At 41.9% G+C, this 14,021-nt stretch overlaps 1 protein-coding gene across 1 annotated transcript in view; it reads right to left on the reverse strand. All coding sequences in view use genetic code 11, as the record gives it.

The window, feature by feature from the left end:
• Positions 1–337: 337 nt before the first annotated feature.
• The window catches only part of EGR_08478 (ubiquitin hydrolase FAF-X), a gene marked incomplete at both ends in the record, with an annotated part of 21,063 nt that continues 7,379 nt past the window's right edge, over positions 338–14,021 (reverse strand). The window contains 8 exons of the mRNA XM_024497727.1: positions 338–673; positions 2,593–3,032; positions 4,360–4,471; positions 6,227–6,553; positions 9,710–9,812; positions 9,974–10,338; positions 10,593–11,086; positions 13,058–13,153. Of these exons, the coding sequence (XP_024347868.1) occupies positions 338–673; positions 2,593–3,032; positions 4,360–4,471; positions 6,227–6,553; positions 9,710–9,812; positions 9,974–10,338; positions 10,593–11,086; positions 13,058–13,153 (2,273 nt within the window). The remainder of the gene's footprint in view (positions 674–2,592; positions 3,033–4,359; positions 4,472–6,226; positions 6,554–9,709; positions 9,813–9,973; positions 10,339–10,592; positions 11,087–13,057; positions 13,154–14,021) is intronic.

The raw sequence follows: 14,021 nt of genomic DNA on the forward strand, positions 1-14,021 counted from the left end.
GAGATGTTCAAGAAGCATCCCCCAAGCACCGGTGGACAGACAGACGAACGGATGAACAAGGACGACTAATTGCCCAATTACCAGAATTCCACCCGTAATTGCAGCCAAGCTATTTTTAGGCTAGTCTCAGACAAAATAAAAACCCATGAATTAGAGCAATTTACACTTGGTACCTTGTCAGTTTTACGATATAACCTCATCTAACAAGTCATTTAAGGAATATGTACGAAGTTGATCTAAAAGCATTGTTTGATGAGAAATCCACTCTGTATTTCTCTCATAATTTATTGAGATCAAATAGCCAGTCTAGATCCAGAGAACTCATAAGAAGCCCATCTCAATTATTAACATCCGTGAAAGGCCTACTCAAAAGACCAGGATGCGTGAAATCCGGGGGTGACGGATAGCGCGAAGACTCCTGTTCGGCGTTGGAACCATCGACACCTTCACAGCCGTCGGTAGTCTCAGTAGCAATGTCCCCAAATATAGTCTCGCTTTCCGTCCTGCTGGAATGAAAATTTGGTCGCAGACACCATGCGGGCCCTTGGAGACCGCAGAGCACCGCGAGCACTCGCAACGACTGCAACTCGTCCTTCACACGCAGGAGTTGTTTAGTGAGGTCAAAGTAGTGCCGTATTTCTACCAGCGGCCGCGTAACTATCAGCGATAGAAGCTGAAAAGACAGCAGTGCTAGTCGTACACCCCGGTTAACGCAGAAAACTATCCCAAACAGATGACTTCTAAAATGTTCACCTACTTAGTATAGTCAGATTTAAGTATGCATTGTTTTAAAAATACGCAAATGTTTATTAAGTCCCCAAAAACATTTATGCTTAATACTATGCATTTGAAATTCTAGTGGAGTTTTATGGAACAATAAGTTTATCTCAAGCTTAAGGAAAACAGATCTTGCTGCCACAAGGTGAGGTTTGTCTTAGAGATTGTAGAGAGGAATCATTCTAAACTTTCCGCTGTGAGGTATGCGTAATAGTACTTGTGGGGAAAAAACCATGACAATAGACATTCCAAACATTCAGATACGTGTTCCGGAATCACAAGGATTTGACATTAAAGAATCATAAGGGAAGAATTTTAGGTTCATTCACATGCATGCAAAATGAGATACATTGTGATACAGTCCCATTCTCGAAAAACGGCCACTTTTTAATCTGGCCTGATGCCGATTCTAAGGGGATCGTCCTTTGGCCGGCCCACTTGAGGCAGTCTCAGATAACCTGACCGGATAATTAAAAGAAGGATTTTCACAGTACAAACTTTTCAAATCTGATGTAGCTACCACTTTCGGATATCTTCAGCACCATCCAAAGTGCTAAATAGTGAATAATGGCAGTTCGAAAAATTGAGATACTTGTTCACGAAACTTCCTCAACACAAACATCTACACCTACTAGGCGGTACGACTTGCCCAAGAGTTGAAACAATTCATGCATATGAATAAAGTGTTTTTCGAGTCTCGAAAAGATAAATGACAATTAGGAACTGAGATTTGCTTTCTCCTGGTCCCGATGAGAAACATCTGATTAAGTTCACATTAATAAAGACCCTACTGCTTTATTGCGTCCCAGCACCAGAATTCAAAACTCAAGCATTATTTTTCTGTAACTTTATCTACACGGTACATTATAGCATGCTGCCTAACTCCGAGTTTTCCGCTGTTGCAGTTGAGAAAATAATTAAAAGGTTATGCAAATTGTATCCTCTCTTAGCATAAAGCGGTGTAGAAGTACAACCATTTGTAGGGCAAAGTTAGTTTTTGAATGATGGTGTGATTGGTGGGATGTACTTTATACCAAGCTCTACAACTGCTAGGTGGATGTTTAGGGGACACCATTATTTACAGTCGTATAAAGTTACGCACCGTCACATAGAGGTACGTTAAATCACTGCAGTAAAAGCAACAGACGGAAAACGGTAAGTGAGAAAAGTAGCCCCTCCGATCTCTCAATTGGAAGAATGAAACTGGTTGAGACGGTTGATTGTGACAGCTTTAAAGGCACTCAAAAAGTATTCTCAAAACGTATGTTGATGATAAAATTAATGCCCGGGTTCATTCAGCCACGCTTTACACTTCCTTTTTAGAGCTGGGAATATCTCTCGGCATTGAAGGACAGTTGACGATACTGCAAACACAAGCCCAGAAATCGTCTACAATATCTTTGCTATCTAACGTGAGATCTGCATTAATTTTACGATTTTAGGTGACCCAGGCATAGTTAGGAGCAGGCATTATCAACTCTGCCTCTTGAAACAAGCCTCAGCAGTCCTAGAAACAGACATCTTAGGGCTTACTGAATTAAATACGTAGAGTACTTGTGTGATTTTAACATCACCTCCAAATCATGATTATCCACAGCAAAAAGATGAAATAGATATTTACGTTGTACCCTAATGATATGAAGGTTACCATTAGATGCAAAAACACAGCTAACATGAAGAAGGAGCTGAGTCAAATGAGGAGGTCTTCAAGCAGAGTGACCTTCGAAGCTCTAACACAGAAAGGAAAACAGCTCTCTATCCAAGAAATGCATTCAACAGATTCAAGTGGATATTTTTACGTTAACTGGAACACACCATCGAGATGAAAGCAGCCGAGGGTATCCACCAGGATTGGGTGAGATGGATGAGCACATCGACCATGGCATCACGAAGTGACAGCTCTTCTGCCGCGCCGGCCGACGAGTTACGGTGCGTGGGTGTCTGGTTTGTGTCAGCTTTGCCACCACCTACACTGCCTGTAACACTGCTCTGCTGCTGCAGATGCGATTGGTGCTGCTGCTCGTGCTGGCGTTGCGGAGGCGGAGGAGTGTGTGGGTTCTCCACGTAGGTTCGAATTACCGCTTCGACTAGGAGGAACATGCCGACATAACGGAGACGTGGTGGCAGATCGTGAGCGGAGGCCTGGGAGAGGGCGTCACTTGAGATGGAAAGACTGGAAAAACCGAGCCATCTCGCCGTCTCGGGCCGCGGGAAGAGGCTCAGACGTGAGGGATGTGGAACCGTCGGCGAGAGAGCTGATACAATCAGAGCGATGAAGCGCAAATTTAGTAGAATGCTGAGGAATTTAATTTGTATATGCTAACCGTGAACCCGTAAACATATCCAATATTAAAGTGAGAGAATGTTGTAATGCACAATATTTCAATCTCTGTCATGCCTAACTCTTCTCAATATGCCGGTATGATGACTTTTGGTTCCTCAACAGATGTCTAACACAGTTTCGACATTTATTGGTTTCAACCGAATGCGGGCCTTTGATGTAGACAACTTTCCATAAATCAAGTGGCCTGGACCAGTTCATTCGATTGTGATAAATTAGGTGAACAACTTAACAATTGTCTTAGAGTAAACAGAACCAAGTTGTATCATGCGTTAATTATCTGCGTGAAAAGTTCACTCGAGCTCCATGTACGCAGAATAACACCTACTGAGATGATACTCCTCTTTTAAATGTCTTTATTCAAATTGGAGAGATAGAGTATTCGGAAATGTCACATCAGGCAATATCTTCCTCTGTGGGGATTCAGAGGAATTTGGTTGAGGGCAATGTCTGGGCGATCATCTGACATGTAAAGACTTAAATACTGCTTTAGGACATTATTTTGTCGAAAAAACGGTTAAATTCAAGATTGTCTCCTGTAAAATTTTTCCCATTTAATAGAAGAAAATCAGTTGTTTGAAATCTGGTTGATCTCAGCCAAAGTTGCATATCAGACTACTCATATAATTGCTGTTTAAAGCGTCTTATTTTCGGGATAATCTATTCCGACTACGAGAAGAAGTGGTTTAAAGCAGTAAATACAAAAATCAGTTTTATCAAAGCTTTGGTGTGAGTATGATTTCGAACCCGGTTCGAAGCTGTATGCGAGAGGGATGGTAGGCTTGTGTGTATGATGGGCAGCCACCAATACTGTCAAGTTTGGCACTTTACAATGAGATACATTACAACCGCCGTTTAGAAGTCCAATCATTACAAGTTCATGTTGAATCCAGAAAGTCGATTCTAGGAAATCTCTCCTGGAGATCTTTGCTATTACTGTATAAGCCTTTAATTCAGTTTAATTTCATGTTGAAATAAAACCCAAAAAATACTTAATTCGACGTTAATTCTACTGACAAATAAGTCAACGCAGCACCGGACACTAACGCTTAACACGTTCTCCACCAGCACCCCGATCTTCTTCTCAGAGATCGCACTGCACACATCTAACAAGGAAACGAAGGTCCATGCAGATGTCGTTTCGTCGTTAGGCCTATAAGTTAATCCTACCAAACCTATTTTAAAGTCCTCACCCAAGAATTACCAGCGTTAATGGAAGCAGCGTCAGGTGGAGAACTTACGGTGGTTTCGAAACTGGTCAAAATTCGATTGAAGAAGCATATGTGCAAGTAGGAGGTAGTAGTTGCCCAACTCCTTGCTCTGACTGGCCGTCCAGTTCCGCAATGGGCTCGCCTGCAAGAATTAAAACATGCAAGGGAAATGAAGACGTGTGGCATAGTCAAAGTGTTTGGCTGTTGTGAACTTATATACCATTTAGGGAGCCGTCAAAAGGCCTTCATCTATCACCACCTGTTCTATGCATGAGGGTAGCGAATGGAGGCAGATTTAACACCAACACATCCTACTAAAAGACCAGTTTTCATTCGTTTAGGATAGACAACCAAACTGACATTTTTGAGGTAAAAAAATCCACCTTTCCTGCCTAATTTAAAACGACATCCCCTTGACTCGTTATTTTGTGTGACATCTAAACCGTTCGTGGAAATACCTTCGAAGTGAAAATCAGATAACAATTTAAAAAAATACGAGTACACACTGAATTGCTTATATGAGGCATATTCACATTCCAACGAGAGCTTTTTTGCAACACGGCGTTAATTTACATTATCAAAAGGGTTTTTTCTCTTTTTAAAGTCACATGAATGCATCTCCAGTTGATGCTTGGCTTGTATATTCGTCGCACTCTGTGACCATACCAGCAGGACACCAACAAAGCAAAGTGATAAAAGCAATGTGAACACCAAAGTGCCCATATTTTAACCATCCAGTGCCCTTAGTGCAAAAAACAGTATTTATTGGTTCACCTAAATAAAAATATAAAATTATCAGAAGAAATAGGATTATTCATAAGGTATGTAATATTTCATGCCCCTCCTTTTATCTTTAAGGACGCTTAAGGCCCCCCTTTTGTATTTCTGCTGGGCGGCATGGCCTCCAGACATACCAGTAGGCCCTCATCCCTTGTATACTTCAATAATAGATATCCTGCCATAGTATCATGTCTTCTTCGGCCTCAGGGAAGTCTCGGGGCGCTACGAGCATTCGACCAAAGACTCCATTCCAAAATGTGACGACTGAATTTTCAATCATTATAAAGTTCCAAATTTAATGCCTAAATCTAACTTGGATCCAGGCGCACACTGTAACAAAGTGAAGGGGTTCGTTTATTAAAGATAAAAAGGCTGCTAATTGAACCAATTTATCAACAAAATTCCAAGCTTTCAAAAATAGTTTGGTGCATTTGTGCTAGAAAAGATACACCTGAGAATCTTGGACATCTTCTATAGTGGAAAGAATATTTCAAGCCCATCCACATTTTGGATAAATAATCGCCTCAAAGTGATGTCAAGGCAGTGTGTCACAAGTAGGACTGTTAGTACACTCAAAACTTAACAACAATAGCGAGAAGTTGCGGTTCCATTTGATCGTAAGCCAAAATTAAGAAGGGTGTTAAAAAAAGTAGTGATCCTTATTTTTTGTTTATTGCCTCACTTAAGCAGTGGCCGTGTGATTACACAACACTACTCATATTTTACGTTACTCAAATGCACCGAGGACTCTTTCCACACTCACTACAAAACGCAATTGACGAGTACAGACAATTAATCAAGTACATCTCCAATAAACCTTGGAATATGTTTTGAAAAACGCTATTATAAAACAATTTTAACTTGAAAATCCCAAGTACTGAGGCTGATACGTCGGTATCGACACGCCATCTTGCTTGTGCACAAATGTCTTAGCTTTATGCAGTGAAAAATGTTGACAATAATTCGAAAATCTTGACAAAAATACTGTTGCTGCATTGATTTATAGCCTTTTTCGGTTCGCTGGAATTCCAAAATTTTATCACTGTTCAATTCAGCTCGTTCAAATAGCCATTTAGAAAGGAAACTTGGAATTTTAAGTATTAATACGAGAACCTACCCAAGTGGGGAAACCAGCATCTTTCTGAGGTGTAACAATGGAAGGCACAACGATACAAACATTTTGAGTAGGCATTGATGGGGGCGGCGAGAGGGCCCCAGTATCGATCGATAGGGTCTCCTCACGGTCCGCATCTTCCCTCACGAGGAAACTCAACAGACGTCTCGTGCCACTGCGATTACTCAGATGAACGCTGGCACGGGGACAGGTCTCTACGTAACCCAGCAGAAGGCCAAAGTATGGGGCGCAGTGTTGCGCATACTGGGGCACTTCTAGTGGTAGCAAGTCGAGCAAGTAATCCACCAGATTATTGAGCGATGCATCAAGCTGAAGGGTGAAAAAATTAGGAGTCAACGGACCACACGCTTAATAAATTGCTGCATGCTTCATTTGATAGTACAACCTGTCATCTAATAAAAAGGCTTTGAGCATGGAGAGAGACGTTCATTCAGCACATTAATTACCAGTTTCTCCGAAGGAAATCAACCACTTCAAATGCCATTAATATACCATATGAGTGCAAACATCCTCGTCCATACAACATCCCACACCTATTTTATTTTTCTTAGACTCTGCCAATCTGTTCGTGGACACCATATAGTGCAACCATTTATCATAAACCGATCGAGTGCGTGTCACACATTTGTGACTTCCGGATTCAAATGAAGAAACCCGAAGCTTCATATACATGTTAGGGTGGTGGAAAGCGTGCCCAAAAAGGCACTAAGATTTATTACATAGAAACTTTTCGAACTAGAAACACATAAAATATCTATTTTAAATTTACCCCTAGAAATAATGAACAGCAATGTTAGGAATGGTGAAACTAGAAGAATTTCAGCTAGACTTCAAGGATGAAATAGACGATAGGGTTTCCATGCCTTCAAAGGCTCATGGAAAAGTGATTTTTTAACAACAATGGAAGTTACTCTGTGCCCCTTAAATGTCCTGAAAATCTCATTCTTTAACAGCCAAAACGACCTTTTGTGATAGCTGCTGTATGCCGATTCCTCATTCCTGTTGTTCCTGTATTGCATTTCGTTTACTCACAATCTGGAAAACTCACAAAACCCCTAAAATACTGATATTTTGGTGACAACATATGTTACATTCACAAATAAACTGAGAATTAAATAAGTGTTACTGTTGACTGGGGTTTTGGCTCAGGGAGCAAGGTGTTCTCCCAAAAGCCGGTTCGTGTTTTTCTTCAAGCACACCTCTGGTGAAAACTAACTTCATCGCTTGGCCATAAGGCGAGCACAGAGGCATGCAAGTAGTACTTTTAGGTGCCACTTTACACGTCCCAGCTTCAGCAATTAAAGCCCGTAGTCACATCGACATTCCAATGACTTTAAGATAAGGACCGCAGCACAAATATCAGGGGTAAATTTTACTGAACGATTCAAATAATTGGAACCGAACTTGCATATGGAAATGCAGAAGCGAGAGCAGCTCAAGTGTTCCAGAGGAATGAGAAAGAAATGCCAACGTTAGAATTGTCGCAAATGAAATGTAGTTGTTTCATGTGGCCCAAATCCTTTGCTTTCCTAAGGGGCCCAATTTCCGCATCCGGCGCATTTTACGATTACGATTTCAGTACTTGTATGCCCCATGAATTAAATCTGTCATGTCATTGCCCTCTAAAATTGTCTTTGCTATCGGTGCAATATGCGAGTGTAAACAATCCTTTGTAACTAACCACCAGCTTGCAGATTTGCCACCAGTAGTTATCACACGCAGGCGGGTTCAAAAGACCCGCGTTTTAAGTACTGAAAAAAGCTTTTTACTAGGACCTCCGAAAAAAAATTGACGGAGTCTAGTAATTACTAACCATGAAAAAATGCAGAAACACTACTGAAATAGCTCATTTCCAGACCGAGAAATATTCATTTCAACAATTCTACAGTTACTAGGATAAAAATGCTCCCCTGAACAAGGGGCGAGAAAATGCCTTCCAGTGATTTTAACCTCTAATAAAATGTAACTCAGTTCTGGAATAGTTAAGTAAAATGCCCCAGAAAACCCAACCTTTCAGTTTCGAGATTCTATCACCGGTGTTTTCTAAACTACCACGTGTACTTTAGCAATTACAACCTTGGGTTAATGTGATTGCTTGCAAATTGTCCTTAGAATGACCCTCTATAAGTCGGAGAAGAAAAGAAATAAAAATCCTGAAAGAATCCACATACAATCAAAGTACACCGCTCAGGAGTACCAAATGACCACTTAAAGAGGCATCTCCTTAAAGCCAATGCAGCAATTTGAGCAAGTGAGTATACCAGAGAGGATTCCAACTAATTGTGCTAGTCTATCTCGTTGCCAGTATAATCTCCTGTTTGAATGTTGCTACATCACAGACCTAAGTGACCAACTTAGAACCCGACGATCATGGTTTTGCACCATTAACAATCCTTCGGGTATACACCTTGGCACATTTGGATATGGTCTTCAAAGTTGGAAAAGTACCCTCGAACGTCGTAGTAATGCTTCTTTTCATCGCCTTTGTATGGATAATATAATATTCTCTCTCGTATATTTACGACTACTTTAAACAAAAAGCCATATTTTTTTAAAGAAAATATAACAATTCCACAAGACATCCACATTTGACGATTACTACCTTCGAATTTGCGTAATGCTAAGGGGTGCGGACATCTCCTGATTTGATAAAATGGGGGATTTCAAAAGGCCTGAAATCGTAGCTTAGTTAAACTGCTAAAGTACCAACTCCTCCAAGGAAGTCAAATTCAAAACCCTATTAAAGTGAACATGGTTGAAATTTTATTGTGTTTAAACTTCCTTCCGTTGCGCTAGCGACCGCTGTTAAAGAAGGGACCCAACAGCAGTGTAGAGAGGCTAAGCTAAGCAATGGGAGTCTGTAAGGTTGAAAATAGAACAGAGGGAGAAATAGTGACTGGTAATATTCTTTATGTCATTAATCGGCTATTCTTGACAGGAGTGCTGACATTCACTTGACAAATGATTGATCACTTCAAGTGAGTATTAATGAAGCCCAGTGAATAAAAGAGATATGAATTGGGAAATGTAAAAAACATGCTGTAAGGTCCCCCCTCTGCAATTCGAATATGCAAAAGTACCACATTCATGGTACTGTGCTAGAAGGAATTTTAATGAGGTACCTCACAACTGACCCAACACCAATGTACGAAGTCTTTTAGGTCAGGGTCTGAAAAAGGGGAAACAAATGTTGTAGCAGTGGAATGATGCAGAGATTTTACTTTGCCATGCATTCACTTGTCAAGAAAACAGCTGCAAAGGGCTGACTTCCCTCTAAGTCTATCTGACCAGTGATTCCTTATTTGCACGAGGTATCCGTCTCGCCTACATTATTTGCCGCCTATCACCCACCAGTGTTTCAAGACCGAATTCTAGAAGTCTCAGGCAGAAAAAGGGACCCCTTTTTTATACTAAACAACAGGCTGGAGTGACATTCAGCACGATATTTTATGGGGGAAAACTTACAATGCTTGCGTCTTTCGAGGCATAGAAGGTGTTTAAAACGACTCCGACAAGCCGAGCTGTTTGATGACGAAGAAGCGGCTTCGGACATGCAAGCATGTAATTACTGTAACAGCAAAAAACCTATTTTTGGCATCTAACGACCGGTAATAATTAATTACAAAACATTACAATGAAGATCCAAAGCATTTGAAAGGCCATGATGATCGACTAATAAAATAACTTAAGTAGTTTGTATTGGAAGCAACTGATCTAAAGTAAACTTACAGCATAGGCCTCGTTGGTGAACGCACAAGGAAACCAAGTGACCAGGAGATAGCTTGAGCATTAGCGGTCATAAGAGAGAGAAGCATCTCCATCCAGTGGGTGTCAAGTTTGGCGCCGGCCTCCTGTAGACTGGCCTGTTCGGAGGCCGAGGTGTGGTGAGGAAGAGCCTCCCTACCATTTCGCGGCGGAGGTGCACACAAACCCAGGAGGCGCTTGCAGAGGTCCGGTGAGATCGACACCTTCACTGAGGCATGCAGAGGGAGGTAGGTGGTAAAGAGGAAATTCGCCACCAGTTGGCAGCCCATTATTGCACGGCCCGGCTCCAGTTGCAGTGCTGTTGTGTCCACCTTCACAGAAAACGAGCCCTAAACACTACTTAATTCTACGATAACAAATTTTCCATCCAATCTCACGCAGCACAATAGTATTTACATTCTTTGTTGGTGAAAAAGCAATATTACTCGTAATTACTATTTGGCTAACCAAGAATAAATGTTAAAAAGCGATTAAGTCTCAGGGCAAATTAGCACGTTCTTGCCGGCAACACAGATATGTGACAGCCAGATGTTTAAATTTATATGCCACCAACGACGATTTGTAAGTGCGGTTAGACACTCACTAGCACACCCTGAGCGAGGTTATAAACGAAATTGGCATAGTCTGGTGAGAAGATACTCTGATCGCGCAGGAAAGCAAGATTACGGCGCCTAATGCGGAGGAGCATTTCGTCCGCAGGAGAGCTAGCGGCGGTGTCGTTTGATGTGGGTTGCTCTAATGCTGTTGCCGAATCGCCTGCTAAAGCTTCGCGTGCTGTCCCGTTCCCATTCCAGGAGCCTTGACGAAGGCCAATTCCAACGCCGCTGCCGCCACTGGAGGCGTTTAGACCGGCAAGGCAGGTGGAAGAGGGGTGAGTATTGGCCAATGGCGAAACTCTCAAGAGGCTGGATGTGAGAGCCAGAGAGAGTCGATGTTGACGAGCGGCGGAGGCTGTGCTCGCTGAAGATCCAGTGAAGGGAGGACGAGAGAACTGAATGGACCGACGACTACCTCGTGAAACAAGACTGTGTGCTTCGTCCATTGAGGACCTGGGTTTGTGGAGGCGTCCTTCGTCAACTTAAAATAAATAATAAGAACTTGTGGATCGGTGATGGATCACGATATTAATAGAATGCTTCTGAAAATCAGGCATGGAATTTGTACGCCTTGAAAAACAAATCGTGTAAATGCAACTATTTGACCAATTCTAACTGATCACATACCACGAAATGTGATTCACAAAGCAAGAAATTCGAGCTCACTTTGAAAACGTTCTAGAGTTCTGATTGTAGCACAGTACGTTAGGAGTTAATCCGACTCCAAATAAAAAATCACTTGCAATTACCTATAGCTAAAATGCATTTCAAAATCCAAAATGTACAATTTAAAATTTAGACCCACAGGGATGCTCTCCTTTGACCGTTGCGATTCAACAAATGACATATTATACCGTATAAAAGTCAAACATATGGGCCTCATAGCAAAATGCAGGGCCTTCTAGCGTATCGTAGGTTTAGGGATGACTAAAATGACATTTCACATAAACGCTATCGGACAGGTTCAGGAAATTCAGAAATAGTTAAAACAAGCACAGTATCACCAATGTGTATGTCAACACAAGGTGCATAAAACGGTTAGCTAGGGCTAACGCCCTACTAAGGCATTACTCGAAGTAAGCCAGTCCCATCAAAGGTGCGGTCAAATTACGACAAGCTTAGTGTAGTAGTGAAGAAACCCAGGGAAAGTAACTCCTCTTACCTTCTATTATTCTTAATTATGCGTTGGGCAGAGGGGGTGGACACAGAGAAATGAACATGGACACGATTCAATCGAGTTTTCTCTTTCACAAAGCTATCGTGTGATGTAAACAAATTACTCATCCAAAGGTGGGGAGGAACTGCAAGTACAATTTCACCAGTAAAACTTCCACTGAAAGGCAGCATTTAAAAATTCACATCGTTCGTGGGTGCTCGGATTTTCAATAACGACACCTGGGAGGAAAAATCAGCATATTGCTTCCGCCTGATTTCAAACACTACCCAATTTTGGAAGTATGACTATACCCAAAGAATTAACCAAAATCACTTAAAGAAATTACTAAGTTTAATGAGTTCAACAGCTGGAGGTGACGAATTGTAATACTTTGATTACTTGTTTAACTCTTTATTTTGGTTCCAAGGACAATTAAAGCGCCACCTTTGTACTACCGCTGGACAGCATGACCTCCGAGCTAACAGTAGTCCCTCAGCCCCTTTGTGCGTCGACAGTACATATTCCGCCCTAGTATTATTCCTTCTTTTGCCTTCAGGGAAGACTTTGCGCACTACAGTGGTGTAGGTGGAAAGCAAATTCACCCTAATTTTCATTGCCGACTGCTAAACTTTGACGTAACGAGAGAAGGATGTATGCTGCAGATGAGCAAACCTAAGAGGACTCCCAACAGTAAAGCTGAAAATAACATTTGTCCTCGATAAATACCCCATTTACGTGTTCTAAAGGAATGCTATCATCACCTAAAGCCATACCAGCCATGGACCATCAATTAAAGTTCGTCATGGAGCTGTCTGCGGTACCTACATTAAGATGTCAATTAAGTGAACATGAGGTACATCCTCCACCTCGCCTTTAGCTGAACAGAATCCAGATTAAACAGGCGCGAGACCTTATCCCCGCGGAGCTATTTCAAACTCCGCCCTTCATTAAATGACCACTTTTGGATCAGTGTTCTTACGACCAGCGACAGACATATTAGATGGCCTGCGCATTCGGCCTTCTCCCAAAACAGTTCCCAAAAAAGGCAAAACTTAAGAACCAGTGGAATCGTTAAGAGGGATCAGTGATGTTGCGGTCAAGTATCTTCTCAGTTAAGCGCAAATTCGATGACTGGCGCGGTTTGTTTGTGGGTGTTTTCTCACATGACCGACTATGCTGAGATGGTCGATGGGGAAGTTCACCAAGGAAAGCGCCGAGGACGACGCTCAAATGGGGCGAGGAACCATGTAATACTTTGATTATTTATTTAACCCTTCCTTTTGCTTACGCAGGCACCTACGGCTCTGTTGGACGGTATGGCCCCCGGGCCATACCAGTAGCCCTTAGCAATATGTCTTTCTTCTTCTTCTTCTTCAAAGAAGTCCTGGGGTGCTGTAAAATGTTTGTTTTTATTATATCCCTTTCATTCTCAAGACTAGTTGACTGAGAGGGAATTCTATGATATTCCTTTAAATCGTTAGTAATTCGGCGATAGGAATTGTTTAACTAAAATCATTGTAGCCCATTAGGGCTTAAAGCTTTGTGTTTACTGTTAGGATCTACTCAGCGGAGTAAACAAGATGATTTCTACACTATATTTAAGAGCCGCCCTAGGTGGGTATGTAACGGAGTTAAGGAGACATACACGTGGAAAACAAGTGCATCTTCTCGACACTGAGAGAGCTATGCCGGTTTCGTCGTATGTTCAGGGTACCGCCCGGTCGCAATTTGCCAGAGGACTCTGATGTGCGTCGTGAACGGGTGGTCTCAACGAGTTGGACACTAACACCCGTATTGGACGTCACACGTTGGTAGAAAAGGAGGTACGCACTGTAATTGCGCGTTCGCTTCTCCGGCGGTCGTCCTAAATCCCCAAAAAACATCTTAGGGAAAATCCATTGGTAGCAACTGTACGAGCTCATGGCACCATGGCATTCCATTCGAGTTTATGACTTCTGTATATTAACAATCCTTCACACTGGCATGTCTTGCTGTCTTCAAGGATAACTTAATAGATAAGTCGGGTGGAAAGGAATCATCATTCTGTTTTTGTTGCATGGTTGCCAAACCTGAACGGCATAGGGGAATGACACCGGCTACAGTCAAACTCTCAGTTCTGAGTTTTGCAGAATGGCTGTCAAGGAGGAGATATTAGGGTTAAATGAAGGAAGAATCACATAATACAAACACCTGAGCCTAGAAAATGAAATCCTAATATGAAGACATGATAAATTCTTCGTCATGTAGTAGGTGAGCAAAT

The sequence above is a fragment of the Echinococcus granulosus genome (assembly GCF_000524195.1).
Source record: "Echinococcus granulosus chromosome Unknown EG_S00107, whole genome shotgun sequence".
Lineage (NCBI taxonomy): Eukaryota > Metazoa > Platyhelminthes > Cestoda > Cyclophyllidea > Taeniidae > Echinococcus > Echinococcus granulosus.